General features: G+C 38.7%; 1 protein-coding gene across 7 annotated transcripts in view; it reads left to right on the forward strand.

Moving 5' to 3' along the window:
• LOC122070811 overlaps window positions 1-22,833 on the forward strand; it is a 32,614-nt gene that overhangs the window by 8,513 nt on the left and 1,268 nt on the right. For 2 of the 7 annotated variants that reach the window (XM_042635037.1, XM_042635038.1), the window contains 4 exons: window positions 12,419-13,157; window positions 20,009-20,517; window positions 20,637-21,670; window positions 22,609-22,785. In XM_042635037.1, coding sequence (XP_042490971.1) covers window positions 20,397-20,517; window positions 20,637-21,670; window positions 22,609-22,785 — 1,332 coding nt within the window. In that variant the 5' untranslated portion in view covers window positions 12,419-13,157; window positions 20,009-20,396. The remainder of the gene's footprint in view (window positions 1-12,418; window positions 13,158-20,008; window positions 20,518-20,636; window positions 21,671-22,608; window positions 22,786-22,833) is intronic. The other 5 variants (XM_042635039.1, XM_042635043.1, XM_042635041.1 and 2 more) reach the window with 5 other exon arrangements.

Genomic DNA, 22,833 nt, shown 5'->3' on the forward strand with positions numbered 1-22,833 from the left:
TAGAAAAACGAGATTTAATTCATTAATTAGAGTCCTGTTTTGAGTCTATTTCCTTTGTTATTTCAGTTATTAGTCAATTTAGGTTAGTTAGTTACCTACACCATATTAGAGTTATAGTCCTAGTCCTATTACGAGTCCAAGTCCTGCTAGGAGTGTGTAGTCTTATTTGGAAATTAGATCCTAGTTATGATAGAACTGCTAGTCTGCCCTCTTTATATAGAGGGGTTAGTGTACTCTAATTAGACAAATTTGAAAAAAAGATGAATTGAGTTTAAATGTTTGAAAGTCTAAGGGTTGTGTGATTCTTTTTCTCCCCCTCTTTTCTTTATGCGATCTCTCGCTTCTCCTCTATTATGGATTTGATCAAGGAGCTACTGTTAAGGGTTGTTTAGAAGGCACGATAGGATTACTCAATCCTCTTCTTGAAGCTATTCAGATCACCCAGTTGCTGTTTTTGCAGAAATCTTCAGATTCTCTCTCCTAGGTCTGAAAATCAAGAAGGTAAATATCGCATCAACCGTTCGTCAAAAGTCTCAATTTTTTAGTTTTTGTACACTCCCTGGGGGTTACCTATGCCCAAGAGTGCAACTCAATTGGAGTAGATCTGGCCGCACCTCTCTCTCTCCAGCCATATTGCAAGCCTTTCTCTCTCCTATCGGGTTGGGCTCTGTGGTGGTTTTGCTCCTGCATTGCTATTGAATCCTTGGGGGCTTATTTGATGGTCTTATTCTCTTTTTTCTTGGCCCTATTTATCTTGTTTGGGGTTTATAAATTGTGGGGGTTAGTTTTTTATAATCCACTCCTATATTACTGAGGAGCTTGATACTACAACTGTGATGACTGTGGACAGCCAAGAGGAAAATCCCAAGGAGCTTGAGATTGAAATTATGGAGGTTAAGAACATAGTGTTTGAAGGCATTCATGTAAATGATCCCATTGATATATTTGAGGTTGTTGAAGCTGAGCATGTGGAGTTCGTCATCCTATTAAAGTATTTTGAAGATCGAGCTCCTCACATTCTAGACTACATCCTTATTATCAAAGGGCTACCTGAATTTTTCTACGGCTTGAAGAGGGAATGTAGCATGCTATAATCACCCTCACACTCTACAAAATTCGATGACGATTTTTTTCTAAGAGAGGGCGAATTGATGCAGATAAGTCACTTAATAGGCTTATTTTATTAGAAATAAGCATTGGGTTGTATTATATATGTGTTGGGCCTTTGGTTCCGTGGATTTTCTTTATAATGGACCACTTTATTGGGCTTAAAATATGGGTAGAAAGTAGGAAAATGAGATTTAATTCATTAGTTTAGTTAGAGTTCTGTTTTGAGTCTATTTCCTTTGTTATTTCAGTTTTCTATTCAGTTTAAGTTTCCCAGTTAGTTAGGGATTGTGTTAGGCCTTTCCTTTTTAGTGTTTGAGTCAGTTTTGAGTCTTTTATATACGTTTGTAAGGGGTTACATCATTGTACACGAATTTATTAATGAAAAAAAAAAGATGGCTTATGTTGTTGTGTTGTGGGATGCAGTTGGGTGAGATACCTAAACCCGAGGGTTGAGATGCCTATTCACTAGTTCTTTTCCCCCCTTCTCAACCCTCTATCAAATTCTATTTATTTTCTTATTTTCCTTTTATTTATTTGTTGTGAGAGAGTGTTTGAGAGGTAGAACCAATCCTATTGGAGGACATCTTCTCTATTCAGCAAGAATTTCAGATCCTACCTGGGATTAGGGTCACTTGTGATTCTAGTTCTGTATTAAATGGCGTCCGGCTTCGATGAGGAAGCCTACCTCTGTTTTAGAGACAATTTAGGGATTCCAATTCTCTTTCGACTTTTTCATTTGACTATAATAAATAAGAAATACAAGTAATTGATTTACATAAAGTTCCCACTTAACCCACATAACCCCATCACATAGAAGTTAAAATAATGATAACTAATAATACTCTTCTCCACTCTCATCCACTACCTCCACATACTCATATAACTCCTTGCCAAAAAAATAAAAAAATAAAAAACTTATACAACTCCTACTAACTCTTTCTTATGACACCAATACCTAACTACCCACATAAGAACCATGCAACATCATCAGGTCACAAATTATCCAAACTATCCTATAGTTGCACGTAACATTCCTTCCCTCTTGGAATTGTCTCTGTCATAGTTATTAAGGCGTTGTTAAGGCACTGGTAAGGCAACGTCTAGGTGCTTAAGAGGTAGTGACAGTATAAGGCAGTGCACCACATTATTGGCTGCACGTAAGGCGGTCGCTTTAACTATTAAGGCGCTATAAGGCGACTCCTTATGACGCTTTATGGGCAAAGAGGTCACCTTATGCCTTTTTTTTTTAAAAACTATTTTACTATTGATTCCATATAGATTTTATTATTTGGTAGGTGTATGGGGAAGTTTACACATGAGAAGCATTCGATCAAGGGTATTTAAGTTTTGGGGCCGACGTAGTAGTCCTTCCTCCTTCCCCCTTCCCCCTTCCCCCTTTGGATCTTGCTCCAACGGTGACAAAACTCCACCGGCGAACATTCCTCAAACCAAGGCAGGAACGTTTGTTGCATTTATTAATTTTTTTCCATCTGCTTTTTCTTCTTCTTCTTCTTTCTACGATTTCTACCTGCTGTATTTTCTTCTTCTCTTATTCGCTTCTATTTCCCTCTATTTTTTTTCTTTTCTTACTGCAGCTGGAAGTGTGGAATTGCAGTACGAGTGATTTTTTTTTTTTGCTTCCTTTCCTCTGTTGCAGCTTTTTTTTTTTTTTTTTAATGAATATGCAGCTCTTTGGTTCTGGTTTGATGTTCTTGGCTGTTGGTTATCAATATTGATTGTGTATTGTAGCCTGGGTATCATTCTTTTGATTATCAAGTATTGCTTTTTGTGGCTCGTAGCTTTCTGATTTATTCTTTGTGAGATGGTATTGCTGGATATAGTATTATGGCTAATTCTGCTGCTCTCTTTTTTTTTTTTTTTTTGGATGAATATGCTACTCCTTGGTTCTGGTAATCTGGTTTGATGTTCTTGGTTGCTGGTTATCAATATTGATTGTGTAATTATATATTTATATTATATGCTATGATGATGATTGATGAAGATGAACTTAGTTTATTCACTTTTTTTATTTTTATTTTTTTTTGAATACCTTGCATTGGTATGAAGTATGGACCTTTAATCTTTATTTAGCATATGAGTAGTATTATATAATTTTTAATGTCTTTAGAGCCAAATAGAATGGTTACATAAAAAAAACACTAAAACGCTTTATTCAATAAGGCGACGCCTTATCCCCGCCCTTTATCAAAGCGCTCCGAAAGACCCTCAAACGCCTCGGTTGCCTCACTGCCTTAATAACCTTGGTCCTTGTCCTCAAGGACAATAAAATAAAATAAAATAATTGTCCATCTGGATCCCATATCTTAATAGGGAGAATCACAAATGAAGAAATTAGATGATGTGGCACTCTCCTAGTAGGGGATGGTATCTGCTTGAAGAAGGTGGTGGATGACTTGCTTTGCGGCATCTTTTTCCTTCTTTTTTGTTTTTTGTTGTGCGGGATGCACCGTCGTGGCTACCTATTCTTTGTGTCTCCTCATTTCGCTTGAAGATTCTTCCATTGCAAGGTTGGCTGATAGTTTTTCAACCACCAGGGTAAGCTTTTCCATGATGTCGGTAAGCTTCCCTATGATTTGCTGTTGCCCCAAATGAAGTGAGCGCTCAACGGATTTCAAGTTCTCAACCCTTTCCCTCATCCCTGGCTCTGATACCATTTGTTACGTGCAAACATAGGGAGATGAGAGAAAATAAGGAGAAAAAAGAAAAAAATATAAAATATAGAAGAAAAGGTAGGTAGAAAATATTGGAGGGAATTAAAGATAAAGTAGATGAAATTGGAGAGAAAATAGAAGAGAGAGTGGGGAAATGGGTAGCTTTACGAACGTAGCATGACGCCTAGCTTGGATAAGGAAGCCTACTTTAACTCAGAATTTGGTTTGGTTCAAAAGTCCCTTTTCTATTAGTCTTCTACTAATTTACAGCATACTTACATAACTTATTTTCCCATGATGACCACATACCCACGACAATACCCATTACCGTATTAATTAAAATAACTTCCTACATCCAGTAAAACACCCATGATAATTAAAACCCATAATTACTTAAGACTAATAACAAGATAACTACCCATCATTACTTAGTCTTCCTAAAATCTTTTACCAATAAAGTGGTGCCACCGGGAAAGTGGGATTTTGACGGAGATGTTAATGAGATGTGGACTGAGATGACGACCTGTATTAAGAATGTGGCTAAAGAAGTTCTAGGGGTATCCTAGGGTGTGTGCTGAACTCTTAAAGAGACTTGGTGGTGAGATGACGAGGTCTAGGCTGCCATTAAATCTAAGAAAGACTTTTAAGACTTGGCAAAGGACCAACGAGGTAGAGGATAAAGTAAGATATTACTCAACCAGGAATGAAGCTAAAAAGAGTGTGGTAGAAAGAATGGGCAAAGAAATACGATAACCTCTATGAAAACCTTAATACAAGAAAATGAGAAAAAGAGATATAAAGAACAGCCAAAATAAGGGAAAGGATGAGCATAGATATTGAGCATGTTAGATGCATTAAAAGTGACGATGGTACGGAGTGAGGACATTATGAAGAGATGGGGTGATTATTTTTGCAACCTACTAACTAAAGATACCTTGACTGATAGGATGGACCAGAAAGTAGAATGGGATGGACATCAAACCGACACTCCTTATGGACAACTACAACATGTTGATATTACTGAATTTAAAGAAGCCCTACGAAATATGAAAGTAGGTAAAATACCAGGCCCTGATGAGATCCCAATTGAAGTATGGAAGAACCTAAGAGTACTGCGAGTATTATGGCTAACCAAGCTGTTTAACAAGATTTTGAGTACCAAGAAAGTGTTGGATGATTGGAGGAGAAGCATTGTGGTTCCTATTTTATAAAAACAGAGGTGATATCCATAACTGTAATAACAATAGAGGCATACAACTAATGAGTCACCACGAAACTGTGGAAAAATGTTATTGAAGCCCATCTAAGAGAAGAAAGTAACAGAGAACCAATTTCGATTTATGCCAGGGCGATCCATAACATAAGCTATTTACCCTCTAAGAAGACTTATGGAAGTATTTAGAGCTCATAAAAAGGACCTCCATGTGGTCTTTATTGACCTAGAGAAAGCCTATGACAGAGTACATAGAGATCTCATTTGGATGTAATTAAGGACATGCATGAAGAAGTGGTGACGAGTGTCAAAACAACAGAAGGCCAAAGTAACAAGTTCCCAATTACAATTGGGTTACAACAATGATCAGCTTTAATCCCTTATTTGTTTGGTCTCATCATGGATGATCTAACCAGGCACATCCAAGACCAGGTCCCATGGTGTATGTTATTCGTTGATGATATTATTTTGATAGATGAGATAGTGGAAGGGAGTAATAATAAACTAAAGCTATGGAGATCAAGCTTAAAATCAAAGGTTTTAGGATAAGCAAAACAAAGACAGTGTATATGTTGTCTTCATTTAGTCAGACTCTGAGAGGTGATGAAGGGGCGAAACTTGAGGATCGAGAACTATCACAAAGTGACGGTTTTAAATACCTGGGGTCAATCATTAGCAAAGAGGGTGATTTAGTGATGCAGTTGGGGCATTGGGCTTAAAATAGCTTTTGAATTGATTCCTTTCCTTTTTAGAGCTGGGACTTAGTTTGGTAGTATTCTTATTTGAGTTAGATTTTTATTTCTTTTTAGATTTAGATGCAAGTTTAATTCTATTTCAAATTAGGAAGGTAGATTCTTTTTGAGTCTTTATATACGATTGTGTAGTCCATTAGTGACAGAATTTTGAAGAAGAAAATTGATTGAATAGATTTTTTGGTTGGAAACCATGGCTGCTGTGGGTGATTCTCTTCTTTCCGCTTTCTAATATTCTCTCTCTGTCTCTGATCTTTCTCTTCTCTCTTCTTTCCCCTTCCCCTTCCATGGTATACTCTATTTTTTCTTTTCCCTGCTGCGGTTACTTCATTGGGTTGCAGAAGACTTGATCGATCTCTCTCAGAAGCACTCCTTTTGGCTTAAGATCTGGAGCAAAGGAAGCTCTTCCCAAGGTGACTTGAACCCTAGAACCTTAAGCCCTATTACTGCTCCTGCTGCAAGTTCGAGTTCTGCAACATTGTTGACTCTTCTCCTATCGCCAGATCTGAGTTGCAGGGACTGCAACTCATGTTTGCTTGCTTTTTTGGAGTATTTTTCCTGTCGGAATCACGAGGCCAGAAGGTGTCCAAGCTTCGTCAAAAATCTTGGGCTGAAACAATGACCCTAGGAGGAGCTCTCACCACCGCAAGCTTTCCCCTCTTGCCGTTGGTTTTGGGTTCTATCGTGACCTAAGGTTGAAGATGAACAATCTTCTTATTTGCAAACAAACCACTTGCTGAAATTACATACTTGCCCCTACTAATGTTTAGTTTCTCATTTGGCCTCTTTTACATCTCCTTACAGAATTGCCCCTCACTTTGAGAATAATTTCCTGATTAGATCCAGCTCTATTGTCTTATATCAAACTTTGTTGTTTGCTATTATAATTACAAAATTGCCATCATTTATTAGATACTTCAGTTTATTTACAGAACTGCCATCACTCTTGATTATTTGAGTTAATACTCTATTGTGGGTCCTAAGCGATCCGATTTTAGTCTTTGGAACCCAGATCCGCATCATATAGAGGATGATGTCTCCCATAGAATTAAAGGAGGATGAATAAAGTGGAGAAGTGCATCGGGAGTGTTACGTGACAAATGCATGTAATGTAGGAGTAAATTACAAGAAACTAACCCCCACAAATTATAACCCCAAACACTAAGAGAAATAATAAAAGGGAACAACACAGAATTATCCCCACAATATGCAAGTAATATAATACTCCAAACCCAGAAAAAGAGCTAAGACAATAGGAGAGAGAAAATGACTTGCGTAGGGTCCAAGAGAGGGACTTGCTGCTGGCTAGGTAGAGCTCAGATGGAGCTCTACTTCTGGTCGAGTGTAGGTCCCAATGAGAGGAGCAAAACCTCCAAGGCTCCAACTATGGGCAGATTCTGACGGCTGGTTTGTCAGATGCTTCAGTTCTTGATTTTAGTTCTAGTAGAGAGAAAAATCAAGAATCGCAGGATCCAGCAGTGAGCAGCTTCAGATGGTCTTCCAACAGGGATCGAGTGGTCCTCTGGGAGGATAGAACAGATTCTCAAAAACTCCTTCAGATCAGACCACGGATGTGTGCAATAAGGGAGATCGACTAGATGCAAGAATGGGGATTTCTTGACGATCGATCTTAGCAGTACAGGTCTGATTTCTTCTAGTATTTTATTGGCAATAAACAGTGGACAGAATTAAAGATTGGATGCAAAAATTAAAAGAGAAACAAAGGGAAAGTGGGAGGGGAGTGGTTATCTCGGCCCGGGCTTCTTACCCATAGCTATTGGCTATGAATACTGTTTATTCAAATCTGAGAAATAAGTGTGCATAAGCTCCTCTATTTAAAGAGGGCAGAATTACAACCATAATAGGTCTAGGAGCTAATAGGAGTTAGTTTCCAACTAGGACTAACCACTCCTATTGCAACCAGGGCTACAAATAGACTAAGACTAGAACTAGGGCTGCTAGGCCTTAATAGGACTTACAATCAATAGCCCAAAATAACATAAAGACATTAAAAATGGTACTTAAGTAAAAAGCCCAATTCGATGGGCCCAATGGGCCCATTCTTTATTAACCCCAATTAGGCCTCAATTAAGAGGCCGATTGTGGTCCCTTTGGGCTCGGCTTCCTCCTGCGATAGCCGCCCTGCCTATAATAGGGATCTACATTAGCATGCCTTTTAAACTCAAGGGAAAATTCTACCGGACAATAATATGACCAGCTTTGATGTATGGGGCGGAATGTTGGGCAGTTAAGAAGAGTAATTTGAATAAATTGGGTGTAGCAGAGATGATGATGTTGAGAGGGATGTGCGGCAAAACTAGGAGAGACAGGAAAAGGAATGATTGTATTAGAAATGAGTTAGGGGTTGCACCAATCCAAGACAAGCTCCATGAGAGCTACTAAGGTGGTATGGCCATGTTCAACGGAGATCCATGGAGGCCCCAGTAAGGAAGAGCAACTAGTTTCAATTACATGGAGATAGAAGGAGAGGCAGGCCTAATGACTATTGACGAAGTGGTAGGAAAAGATATGCAGCTAGCAGGGCTCAATTCTGGTATGACCGCGGGTAGAGTTAAGTGGAGGACAAAGACCCGTGTAGCCGACCCCTTGTAAGGGATGTTCCGATGATGCTTGATGTAATACTGAAATTGAGGAAGCTCAAAACAGTACCAGGGTAGGATCTATTCTCAGAGAATAGGGAATTCTAGATATGGAGAATAAGATATTGCTAAAAATTGTTGAAAGATGAAAAGGATGGAACAATAAACAATAAAATAACACCCGGGCTTCACACCGCAAGGTGGATCGACTGGATCAAACACTAACCTACCTTGATCAAACACAAGGGATTTCTTGATCAAACACAAGAAGAGAGTTGCATAAGCAAACTTTGTTTTCAAATTCTGAGTTGTCCTTGAATGCTTACAATTGATCCCTATTTATAGGACCAACTCAACAAAACATTACATACCCAACTTCCAACTAACAATAGTAGAAAGTCTTCACTTATTAAAGTTGGGGTAGGAAAGTCTTCACCTTCCAACTACTAAAGTTGGAAAAGTCTTCACCTACCAACTACCAAAAGTGGAAAAATCCTCACCTCTTAAAGTGGGAATGGAAAAACCTTCACCCCCTCAACTACCAATGGTGGAAAAGTCTTCACCTACCAACTACCAAAGGTGGAAAAATCATCACCTCTTAAAGTTGGTATGGGAAAGTCTTCACCCCACCATTACTTACAAAAGTGAGTTGATTCCCCTCCCCCTTTCTAGAAAAGTAAAAAGTAAAAGTAAAAGTACCTTCTAAACACTTATTGACCCCATGACTGGTTCAACTAATGAAGCAAACCACTACTATACCAAAACATGTAAACCATAGTAACTAATCCCGTATGCATACCTATTATCCATGGTTTAAGCTCATTAAACTATTAAAGTGGCCTATTACATTAAAAAACCCTTGGACCAAAGGCCCAACATGCATACAACCCAACTATAGACTTATTCCTAAGAAAACAAGCCCATTTTGGTGATAAATCTGCATCAACTCTCCCCAGCTTGAAAAAATTAGCCCTCGAATTTTGTAGTGATGATGGGGAAACCACATGTGAGTAGCAACTTTAATCATTCCTAAACAAAACTCAAGTGATGTAGGAACGTTGGGGATAAAGTCTTCAATGAGTGGAATTCTGTCTTCAAAGAACCATGGTGGCATAATGAACTCTACATGATCATCCTCTGAATCAATATAGGTTGTGAATGTTGAATTCATAGAGTCCTCAACATTGGTAATATCCTTGGCAAAGACTTGAGGGATAAGCTCCAACTTTTCAAGAACAATGTCTTCAATGTCGATTTCTTCCACATGAGTCTCAATGATGGGATCATCATTGTCTAACCCCTCTTTGACAGTAGAAATTGCTGGAATTTCTTCCACACTAACCTGAACTTCTGACCTTGGTTCGTTGATGGGAGGTGTCTTCTCATGTTGCTCCTTTGCATATTGTTGCACAAGAACGGCCATGTGGTCTATTAATTCTTTCATGCTCTTGTCACCAGTGGGTGTTTTTTGGAAATCTGAAGAAGACTTTAAAGGGGACTCGGGTGGAGGGAAGTACATTCTTCGTTCATGTTTAGATAGGCACATGCCCGCCAACTCGTACTTCATTTCTTCGCAAGTAATGGGAGATCTACCACGATCTTTTCGATCCCTTTCTTTGGTTCTCCACCACTCGCGGGCTGACCCAACTAGCTTAGAACGCACTAGGCTCATCTTGTGCGACTTAGATAATTCAAACCGGTCAAAGTAGTTATCTAAAGTAACCAACCAATCAAAAAATACCTGGGAACCATGCTTGTCGCTGAACTCCTTTAATTCAAGCTTGACCTTCTGTGATTCATCAGCACGTCGACAAGGTGCTTCAAGATCACCATTGAAATAAGATCTTATATGCTCCTCGAAGGTAGGTGGTGCTGTAGGGGTTCTTTGTTGTGCCCTTTCAGCACTTCTCCTATGTTGACGATGCACAGCAGATTGTAGTTGATACCTGTCCTCTCTCTCGAATGGTACATTGCTGCCTTGTATTGGAGTAACACTTTGGTTCTCAAGTCGCAGTAACCTCTCACTAATAACTTTTTGATCAGGAGAGAGTTGTTGAAACATTTCAATGACTTTTGCGATTGGATCAGGTGGAGGCGGCGGCCACTGTGACTCATTCTTTGCCATGCATACCAATTGATGTAATATTGAAATTGAGGAAGCTCAAAACAGTACCAGGGTAGGATCTTTTCTCAGAGAATAGAGAATTCTAGATATGGAGAATAAGATATTGCTAAAAATTGTTGAAAGATGAAAATGATGGAACAATAAACAATAAAATAACACTCGGGCTTCACACCGCAAGGTGGATCGACTGGATCAAACACCAACCTACCTTGATCAAACACAAGGGATTTCTTGATCAAACACAAGAAGAGAGTTGCATAAGCAAACTTTGTTTTCAAATTCTGAGTTATCCTTGAATGCTTATAATTGATCCCTATTTATAGGATCAACTCAACAAAACATTACATACCCAACTTCTAACTAACAATAGTAGAAAGTCTTCACTTATTAAAGTTGGGGTAGGAAAGTCTTCACCTTCTAACTACTAAAGTTGGAAAAGTCTTCACCTACCAACTACCAAAAGTGGAAAAATCCTCACCTCTTAAAGTAGGAATGGAAAAATCTTCACCCCCCCAACTACCAAAGGTGGAAAAATCATCACCTCTTAAAGTTGGTATGGGAAAGTCTTCACCCCACCATTACTTACAAAAGTGAGTTGATTCCCCTCCCCCTTTCTAGAAAAGTAAAAAAGTAAAAGTAAAAGTACCTTCTAAACACTTATTGACCCCATGACTGGTTCAACTAATGAACCAAACCACTACTAGACCAAAACATGTAAACCATAGTAACTAATCCCGTATGCATACCTATTACCCATGGTTTAGGCTCATTAAACTATTAAAGTGGCCTATTACATTAAAAAACTCTTGGACCAAAGGCCCAACATGCATACAACCCAACCATAGACTTATTCCTAAGAAAACAAGCCCATTTTGGTGATAAATCTGCATCAATGCTGCTTTGACTTCTTCTTTTACCTCCTTTTACTTCTTTGTAGTGCTTATATTTATTGTTATGCTTACTGTTATCTTAGATCATATCGGATCCATGTAACCGACCCCATCAAGTTAGGATAAGCTTATGGTGGTGGTTGTTGAAACAAGATTACTACCCATCATGCCCAACAACCACGTACACACCTCTATCCAAGAGGGAACTCGTAATAGAGAGAATTTGCCGCATGCCTATATGGCATCTCTTCCTCGGTACATAACATTCTGCCTAGGTTTCGTTTCTGATGTAACTCAATCCTTGATGATGGCTTTGCAACAATCCAAAGTACTAGGAAATTAATAAGCTCATCAGAAGATTAAGAGGAAAACAAAGAACTAATCTCGCTTGATATAACCATTTGCTGTTGAACATGCATAATGAGGAACCCAGCCAAAGACTGTGGGACTAGTCAGGCCAAAGGCCCGTATACCTGTCGTTAGCAAAAAAGAGAAAAGAAAAAGGAAGCCAGCCAAAAGCCAGGCTCATCTGCCGTCGCCCTTCACCCACGGAACCTCATTGGCTTGGAAGGGAGAGTGAGAGTGGGAGAGGGAGGATGTGTTGCAGGTGGGGTGGACTAGTGTAGCTGCGCGGTTCCAATGGAAGCTGGTGCGGCCCCAAGAAGAACTTGGAGGTAGTGGTGGGTCCCACGTATTTGTATATAGAAAAGGGAAAAAATTACAGAACATGAAACAGAGATGAGATGTTGGGGGTATTTAAGGAAGTTCATTTTTTTCCCTGGTAACTATAAGTAAAAATAACATAAATTTTCTTAAATCCTTTCGATATCTGTAAGCTCTGTGCTTTTTCTTTCTAATTTTGATACTTCTGTTCCCCCCTCCCCCAAACCAAGTTTTTTGCTGTTTGTCTTGTCCGGCCGTTTTATTGCAACATTTACCTTTTCATGTTGTTTTTGTGTTCTCTGAGCCCAGTCTGTTTCTTATTTCTGAGAGTAATCGTATGGATACCATTTAATTTGTATTAATTTTTTTTTTTTTTATCATGGTTTTGATCAGTTGGCTCTTTGAACTGCGTTTGTGGAACATAAGGAAAAAATGATGGGTTTTGGTTCTTTTGGTCACGAGAGTTCATCATTATCTTCAAGCTTGTCGCCCTTAGCACAACCTTTCGCTGTTGATCGATCCCTCCCTAAACCCAACCTCGTACCTTTTGCTGAGGACCCTTACTCATATTCCCTTCTGCCTTCTTTCGAAAATTGGCTCCATTTGCATCCTCCTACTTCTGTTACCGATCCATTTTCCAGTCCTAGTTCAATTTCTGAATTAGACTCTACACATGCCACTAATCTGTCCTGCGCGGGCAATTACGGGTACTTTGGTTCTCAGTCTATCAGCTCGTTTGGTCCCCATTTACAGCCTGACACAGCTACTTCTTCCATCGGGTCTTTCCCTTATGATCTGCAGCAGACAGAGAGCATTAGGACTACTCTTGTTGAAACAAAGCCATATTATCCCCAGTACCCATCATCAGCAAGTCACAATGATAGTAACCCCGTCTTCCTCAATGATTCTGGTTGTAGCATGATATCAGCCTCTAGTTTTGCTCCTTTAGATGAGGCCTATCAGGCCGGTTACACTCGAAACTTTTCTGTGGGCTATACGGGTTGTTGGAGTGGCTTTTGTGATGGTCTGGCTGAAGAGGAGCAGGCTCGAAGGAAGGGCCTTGATGGAAATTTGTTTGGCTCCGGGAATCATGGCATCGATTCAATGACTGACAAAAGTTTTCTAAAGGAAGGTATAACCATTTCGTTTTTGTAATATGGATCCCCTAGAGAAAATAATCTTCACTTGCATGATTTGTGGTTAACGTATATCTTCTTTTCTGCCTTTTTATTTTTGGCAATCTGGAGCTTGAACAAAACATAATTTTCCATTTGCTAATTTCCTTGGTTATTATGTTTATGGTTTATCCTGTTCTAGCTGCATGCCATCCTTGATTTTGATGTATTCATCTCAATTCTGCTTTATATCTTGTTTTTGGTTGTTTGCGTAGGGATCTTGGGTTTATCTTGATTTCACAGCCTACAAGATAAATTTTAGTTATTTTTTAGCTTGCTCTGAAGAGAATGTTGTCTTCAAGGTGTGGGTGTAAGTCTCAATTAGCCTTGGGCTTGATGGTAGAAGAGAAAGAAAGCTTGCTGTTTTGGTTATTGAAAAGTTAAGATATAGGGTGAAAATAGGACTAGTTTCAGTGGTTGGTGAAGATGTGAGTTGATAGAGAGTTGCAGGGCAGTATTTGCTTCAGTGTTTGTTGTAGATTTGGTGAAAAGTTACTTTTGAGGGTTTATAGTAAAAGAGTTGGAAAGAGCAAATAGAAGAAAATATAAAGGAGAAGAGAGATACCTTGCCTAGGGATACGCCCTTCAAGAAGTCAGTGAGTCCACACAACAGTTAGGGGTGTCAATTTGAAACCAAAATCGAAACTGAGCCGAATTAACCGGACCAAACCGAACTGAAAAAATTCGGTTCAGATCCGGTTTGAGTGCTTGAGTATTTACTTCGGTTTGGTTACGGTTACGGTTTCAGTTGAAGAACAGTCCATTCGAACCGAACCGAATTACCCCCTTTAAAATAGAACCCCTACTTGGTAATTAAATCCCTTGAGTTTTGTGAGGCTGCGCCGCTTCGAGTCTCGACACTCAACTTGGACGATTCCAACTCTTCTTCTCTTTCAAGTTCTCAACCCTAAATCCCTAATCTTTCATCTTCCTTAGTTCCTCAGTTCCTCTAGCCTCTTCGACGCCCTTTTGCTGGACCTTCTCAAACACTGGTGGTGCTTCTTATTTTCTAGCCAAAGAATAGGGCTAGCTGTGAGATAGTAATTTCAGACGAGAGGGAGAACACTGAACACTGAGCAGTGGTTCTGAACTGTAGAACCCTAACCTTCTTTCTTCTACTTGACGAGTAGGAGTCTCCTGCGACAGCCTGCCCACATTGTAAGTTCCTTTTCCATTCCTCTCCCTCTTCCATAAGCAGAAATAAAACAGGATCACTATGAGTTGGGGCCGTCAGATCTTGGGGGATAATGGGTTTAAACTTTAATAAATGAGTTTTAATGGGGGAGAGTGATTGTTTTGTGACATTTTGCTGTACATTTTCCAAGGTAACATTTACTTTCTCTGATTTATGGCTTAATGGTGGCCTCTCTGTATCACTGATTCACTATCATTTCTTTGTTTTTCTCGTGGTAATGATCTCTCTTTCTCTCTCATATTCATGGTTCAACAGTTTGGGTTGCAACATCCAAGATTTTAATGTTGATATGGCAATTAAGTTACCACAATCGTATTACAGAACCGAATTAGAACCAAAGTTCAGCCGAACGGAATTAGTTCGGCTTGCATATCCAAATCCAGAATTGACTTGGTTCTCGGTTTGGTTTTCGTTCACCCTATAACTCCCTTGAACCGAACCGAAACCAAACCAAAAACCCGGAACCAAGCCAATTGACAGTTTGGCACCCTGAACAATGATAACTCAATGCTGAAAGGTAAAATTCTGAGTCATTCAAACTACAAAATTTCATCTATATAGTGTCAAGTTACTAGTTGATTTTCCAACAAGTAACTTTATACTTATCCACAAGGGGCTAGAAACTTCCTCCATGCAAAATTACAATGATGTCCTTATCTGAACCATTAATTACAAGTATGCCCCCAGAATGTAATTAAAACTGAAAATAACTCCTTACACTTGTAACATTCATATTACGCAAAAACCTAATTAAATCGCATAAAAATGTGCACAAAAAAAATTCAAGTGGACCCCACTAGAGTGAGAGAGAGAGAGAGAGAGAGAGAGAGAGAGAGGGGGGGGAATCTGGTCTACAGCAAGTAGAGCAACCCATTGCACAAGGCTCCTGATACTGCAAGGTCTGGGAGGGGCAAGTGTGTACGCAACCTTACCCCCTGCTACTGCAAGTATGTCTAGCTAATTAGTTCAGGTCTTATTCTTCTTCTTTCTGTAGACTTTGGATCCCAATCAAGATACTTTTTGGATATTGGATTCTAGTGGTTGGCTGGGGAATCGGTTAATTGGTTCCGTGAGTTCTGAAAATGTCTAGGTTTCGTCTTAGACTCTGAGACCGAGTGAGAACAAAAACTTCGAATGAGACAAAGAAGAAGGATGAAGAGGAGTGAACTTATCGTTAGTTGCACTGTGGCCATCACAGGAGCTGCTGTCGATTTTCCTCACAGAAGTGTAGAACCGGAAAAGGGTTTCAGTTTCCCCTTCTCGACCTTAGCCTCTCTTCTCCTTGTTTTGGTTTCTTTTCGTTTTTACTAGTGAACCAATGAAAAAAGAAGTCACACAAGTATAACATAAATAATAAGATCCCCCAACGAACAAGGTCTTCATCAAGGCCATGGGCGAGTTGATGCAACCAATTTGAGGGGGAGTGTTAAAGAATGGGCACATGTACCGTGAGGTACGTATTTTTAAGTCTACCACTATAGATTGAGTGTCCCTATCATGGCTACATGTTTATTTGTTATTTATTTCCCTTGCCTTTGGTTTACTTATTCCCTAGTTAGATTAGATATCGTCTTTTCTAATTAGAATATGTTTTCATTTTCTGGTTTGTTTGCCAAGGTGTTTCTTTACTGGGTCATAGTAATTATAATATTTATCTTTTGATTAATTTATCAGTGCGGTAAAGAGGGAGAGACTGCTACACAAGATACTGTTGTGCTTAGCAGTCTCCCCTAGTCCAAAGGGGATACTTGTAATTAGTATTTTAATTAGGTAGTTAGTATAGTTGTCAGGTGACAAGGCGACTCAAGGCAGTGGAAGGATGACTGAGCACTTTGGCGATGAGGCGATTGCCTAGGCGCCCAAGTGTTATTTTTTATTCCCCTCTTTCTAATATTACTTAGTATGCTAGATATACCTTATATCATAAAAAATCAACATTTAGCCACATTAAGTCATAAAAAAAAAAATCATCAAAAAAATCATCAAAAATCAACATTAAGTCACATCAAGTAATTAAGAATCAAAATTTAGAGAAATGTTATTGTTCCCTAATAAGTTGGACTGGTCAAATGATTTAATTTTTACATGTGACTTTTTGTATTAGGTAGAGCACAAAACCAATTTTCCAACAAGTTTACTATTACTTAAATCTGAGTTGTAATGACAATGAAAATTTTACCGAAAAAAAAAAAAAATTGTAATGATAAAGTTATGTTTCGGTCAAACTTATTTTAAAGTGTGTGGATGCTATTAAAATCATTTGAATGAAAATAATTCCATGGACATCAAAACAAAAGATAATTTTATCGCACTTTTGGTTTTTAGCAATATTTTACCATGATATTATTTATGAAAATATCAGAATTGAGAAGAACTCTACGTTTGAAAGTTGAAAGTCGCCCTTACAACCAAAAATCCATCCTTTGTTCTTGGATTGGGAGTTAATTTTTTATCATTTTGGATTCAAATAGGGGGTATTTGCTTATTTATGAATAATATCTTAAAGGAAACGTTTAGTTAAAAGAAAAAAGGGTTCCAAACCAGAGCCTTACACTAAGGCGACAATCATCTAGACCCCAGACAATCCGCTTGGATGCAAAGGTGGGGCTTGGAAAACTATGGTAGTTAGTATTATTAGTGGGGCCCATTAGCTATTAGTTACGGATTTATAAAAGGGAGGATCCACATGAGGCTCTTGCCACTTTTGGGTCTATGATGGTCATAATGTACGTAGCCTTATCCCCACTTCATGAAGAGGCCGTTTCCTGAATCAAACTCACGACCATAAGTCGCAATGGAGCAACTTTACCATTAGGAAGTTATCTTGTTAGATAATATTTATCCTTTAGTGAGACTTAATTGGCCATCAGATTTTGTTGGAATGTGTTCACGATAGGGGGAGTGTCCCTATTGTGACATGGTTACCTTATTACCTATTCAAGTTAGATTAGGTTTTTACCTTCATAGTTAGATTAGATCTCTAATTTCCTAAATTAGAGTTATACTAGGATTGTATTTTTTATTCCACCGATGATTGTACTTGGATCTATTTATTATAAATATACGATGGAGGGAGACTGCTAACACATTGGCTGCTCCTCTCCCTTGCCGTCTCTCTTCTTCTTCCTCATCTCTCTTCTCTCAAGTTGCTGGTTACGGATCTTTGCTTTTCTACAGATTAATTTGATTTTTGGATATTATGCTTCATATGTTGAGGTGAGGAATCAATATTAGTTTGGTGTTGATCTGCTGTGTTGGTGTAAAGATACTGGCCAATAGCTAAATTCGGAAGTTGTGTTCCTATTTTAGGTCACCCACCCATATCTTTGCATCCAATCCTTGGATTGCTACGAGATTTTGGGCTACTATTCCACTATTCCAGCCCTAACTCGATTCAACTTTGAGGCTGATCCGATTGGTTGTTATTCATTTTCTCCTATATTGGCCTTTACTATTGCCCTGCAATTCTGCCTGGTGGGTTGGAATATGAACTCTTCTTTAATGATGCATAGATTTAGTCTTTATTCTGATTTGGGAGTATTTAGCTGACCTAAGATGCTGCTTACTCAAGGTCTGAGGATCTTCAGACTCCTAGCTCCTATGTGTCCCCCCTAAGGATTAAGTATCGGTATCGGTTGCCGTATCGGTCGGTTAAAATTAAGATACGTATCGGAGAGTATCGTATCATATCAGAGATACGTTAAGATATGCTAAAAATTGAGGATTAAAGTATCGGTATCGGTCGGATAAATTTAAGATACGTATCGAAGGGGTATCTTATCGTATCAGAGATACTTTAAAACTAGGGGTGTAAGTTTAGCCCTGATGATCCGAACCCGCCCTGAGCCCGAACCCTATCTAACCCGACTCTGAGGGCCAGACCCAACCCTATGTGAGGTTGGGCCGGGCCTGGGTTGAGGCATAGAAAACCTAGCCCGACCCTAATCCGCCCTGAATCTAACCCTAATTATTATTGTGCTTTGTAGAATGCATGTGTCTCTCCTAGCCAAGGGAGTTTTTTGTGTGAGAATATGATAGAGAACAATATAGCCAAAAGAGAGAGCACAAAGCAAAAGAAAAAACCCATCTCTACAACCATGAAATAAGGAATGAGGAGAGGTGGGGGCTTGCAGTGCTTGAGTTTCTTGGTCCTTATATATTGGAAATTCAGCATTATTGTAGATCAAGATGAAATTCTAACAACAGTGAATAATTGGATTATGTCTTAATATATTGATTTTTGATGGAGGGGATTAAAAAAAGGGTCACATGAAGTCTCTATGAAAGAATGATAAAATATCACATTCAATATAGTTTAATGGAGGAATTCATTTTAGGAATTGAAATCAGAACTGAATCTTACTTATCGGAATGTAATTCCACTAAGAAGACCAGCTAGGGTCAACCCGACCCGACCCGACCCGGCCCAACGGGTTGGGTTAGGGTTGGGTTGAGTTTTGGGACCTATGGTTGAGTTAGGGTTTCAAGAAACCCGGCCCTGTTTCACCCCTACTTTAAACTATGGGACACCCCCCCCCCCGGATGAAATATGTCAATGGTGATCAGCTTATTCTTTTTTTCTTTTCTAAATGCTATTAATTCTTTAAAAAGATATGGTCGAACAGAGCAGAATCAGTTTTCTGTTTGAGTTTGAAAGGGAAACCTGCCTTAACATTGATTTGTTCCACAAGTTTGATACTAAATTCTCTGTTCCGAGTTTTCTCTGTGGTTTGATCTCTTTTAACTGGTAGACACTCTCATATTTTTTAGATTATGTCAATGAATAAATTATAGTATATTACATATCAGACCTGATGTCATCAGATTTGATTGCCTGATTGGAGATGTTTTCAGATAAGCCACTGTTTATTTTGTTTAAAGTTACGAGTAAAATTTGAAATTTTTGTCCTGGGTGGTACTTTTGAGTCTGATAAACAGATCCAAATTTCTGACATTGTACTGTGGTTCTGAGCTCTTAATTGTTGGAAGTCCCTAGTGGTCACAACTATGATGGGACAGCAGTAATGGTCTTGATCCAAATTAAATACATTGTCATATTTTCTTCTGTAAATTGTGTGTAATTTTCTGCTTTTTTTTCCCATTGTTTATGTTGAATGGTATTACTCAAAGATTAATACATGCTTGTTGATGAAAGTGTAACATCTTTCTTCTTTCTTGTTTGTGAATCCATGTTAAAATACACCCTGGGGTGAGAGTTGAATGAAGATACTAGAGAGTAGTAGGGAAGCTAATTTCTTGTTTCTATAGATTGCCACCCATTTTTAGTTGGACAACATTGCTGAAATTTTCTTTCTACTTTTGATACCTCTGACAGTATAGTTTACCTTGTGCACTTTAAATTTTTAGTTTATATATATATATATATATATATATTTTCTATAAAGTTGCAATTGTATCCATATTTGTTTCTTCTATTATTGATGCTGTCTTTGTGCCCCTCTCCTGAAGTGTGGGAATTGAATGTAGCGTTGTGGAAAGAAATTTCCTGTCTGCGTATGAGGACACCCATTTTTTGGTTGGACAACAATGCAAAAAATAATAATAATAATAAATAATAAATTAAAAAATATGTTACTCATGATTTCACTTCAGGGACTCCTGCTCCTGAAGGCTTGACAGCAGAACGTGTTGAGATTTCTGCAAGAAAAAATCCAAGTGGATCAAGAGGTACCAGATGGCTAGAAAATACATGTTCATCACTTTCAGATGATACTGCTAGAGTATCTCCTTTCAACTCTTCAAGACCTGGAGTCTCGGATCCTGTTTTGATGCTCCAGGAAGCCCGTTACCCTCAAGCACCATTTCCAGATTCATTCACAAAAACATGGAGTAGTCTTTTTCCTGACACTGCTTTATATGAGGGATGCTTCACACAACTTGATTCATGTACAACTGATCCTGCAGTTTCACATGCGTCTATAACAAGCTCTTCTTCATCCGACTATTTGGAGCAAGGGCCAAAGAAACAAGTTTTTCAGCTATGGAGACGTCAAGAAATGTGAATTTCAGTCACCAGCCTGGGGATGCATTTGACAATGATGAATCTGCTGGCTTTTTCACCTCCAACATAAAGGAGTCTTTGATCCAGATGAGTTCAAAAGGTAAAGAATCTTATGGTGATGCATGTGTGTATAGAAATGATTACTACATTGTTAATTCTTTTCCATTATAAAATAGACGAGCCTTTCTAAACACAAACATCCTGTTGTTGATTCCGTAGATCTGTTAAAGGCAAAACCTAAACTCCAAGCTAATTATTTCAAGCACTCTGATGCTTGCAATGTAGTATCTGGAGGTGCTGGAACAGCTGATTCTGAAGAGGGATCTTCTGAAACATTTGATCAGTTTAACCCAATTGTGGATTCCCCCTGTTGGAAAGGTGCTCCAGCTTCCTGTCAATCTCCATTTGGCGTCACTGAAGTGGTGTCGCCATATTTTCATGTAGAGGAGTTTGAAGGATGTAATAGCTCCAATCTTGGAGGGCCTCATATTCTTTCTGTCAATGCTGATGATGCTGTTGCTGTTTCCTCACAGAAGAAAGGGGTGAACGTAAGACCTTACGAAAATGAAAATGGTGAAGATGGTTCATCATCCTTTTCTAAGGGAATGTCGTCGGTTAATTTTCTCTCTGTGGAAGATGAATTAAAAGATTCTGTTAAAGCAGCACATTATCATTCCAAAGTGAACATTGAGAATGAGATATTATATTCCGATGTCATCCAGGAACTGACTCAACCAAGAAAAGGACATGTTCCATCAGTCTATTCAAAAAGTTCTGAACTCAAACCTTCTCACATGAAACAAATGAGTTATGGCAATAACATTACATCTGCAGAACTGTTAACCTCAGAGGCAACAGTTGCAGATTCTGGAATGGATATCAAGGATCTTGGACAGGATGGCTCATCTTGTGTACAATTCAATGCTGTGGAACATTCTTCAAGTTTGCCTTTTTCTTTAGCCAGCGTTCCTGTTGGGCTTGCTAAACAATTCGGTGGAGCATCTGACACCAGACCAAAGATTGATATTCAGCTGCTGCTTAATGCTATGGATAACTTGTCAGAATTGCTTCTTTCTAGTTGTTCCAATGATGTAGAGGCATTGAAGGAACAGGATCATGAGGTTATTTGTCGTGTAGTCAACAATCTTGATGCTTGTCTCTCAAATAAGGGTGGGTTAATGAGATCACTGCCCCAAATACAATTTCCCGAGTCAAGCACTTGCTGCCTTAGAAAGCCAACTGATCCTCAAAAGGTATGGTGCTTAGTTCTTACTTAGTTGTGCTGCAGAAATTTATAATAAATCTTCTTTTTGTTTTTTCCAGAAAGAAAAAGGGATTGTAGAAAGTTTATTGATACATTCGGAAGGGTAAAGCTGTTTGTTGATGGTTGATATCTTGAGAAAGCATGGTATTTACTAGACCAGAAACTCAAAAACCAAACAAATTTTTAACCTATGGTTCGAGGTTCATGCAAGCCAACAGAGACAACAGATATCTTTCCTTGGAAAATTTCTTTTTCAGCAAACGAACAGTGAAGATCATGCCGAGTCAGTGCAGTTAAAGTATTCTCCAAATAGTCATTTGACACCGCTGGCCAGGATATTATTGACTGTTTAATGGTAAAGTTGGTTTGTGCCAATTGATATTTGCAAATTTCTCTATCATCAAGCTGCTTACCAAAACCTGAAAACTCTGATCGACCAACAGAATACAATCCTTAATTCTTCTATCTTGGTTAATTTTCCCTGCTTGACTGATGTAAAAATTGCTTCAATCTGGGTCAGAGCAGTAACAGAACTTCTTATTGGGAAATTTTCTATATTTTCGGAAATATTAGCTACGCTTCCTTCAACTAACCTGTCCATCTCTAAAATTCCAAATTATTGAAGTGTTGGAAGTGCTTTGAAGGGGTTGCTTGTGCTCAGTCATGGTATTGTTAGTATGAATTTATAGGTTCAGTTTAGTAATCTTTATATTACATTCTTGGTAGTGATGGGAAGATTGGGAACATGCAACAGACCATCAAATTGGTCTGGGGTATTCTAGTGGTGGATTTTGTGGTTGTGGTTCTCTTTCTTTTATTTATTTTTTTGATTTTCCCTTTGTGGGGTTGGAGGGGAAGGCTGTGAGTTTGTGCTGGGAGATTGTCTCATTCTTATATTTAATATAAACTGAACAATATTTTCTGCAGGTCACTTGGACATGCAGGTCCCAGGTCAACAGTGTAGAGGCTGTTGATGTACCGAGTCAAAATGACCTCGATGGAAAAATGCATTGTACTGATTCTGGTCAGCAAGATAATAAATTGCAGGATTTTGTTTCTATTGATGGTGAGACAGGAATCAAGATAGATAATGACATGAGCCAGGTATCATCTGATTCCTAATTACACACACAAATTTCATGCTAAGCTTAA

This window comes from Macadamia integrifolia, unplaced genomic scaffold (assembly GCF_013358625.1).
Source record: "Macadamia integrifolia cultivar HAES 741 unplaced genomic scaffold, SCU_Mint_v3 scaffold_113A, whole genome shotgun sequence".
Lineage (NCBI taxonomy): Eukaryota > Viridiplantae > Streptophyta > Magnoliopsida > Proteales > Proteaceae > Macadamia > Macadamia integrifolia.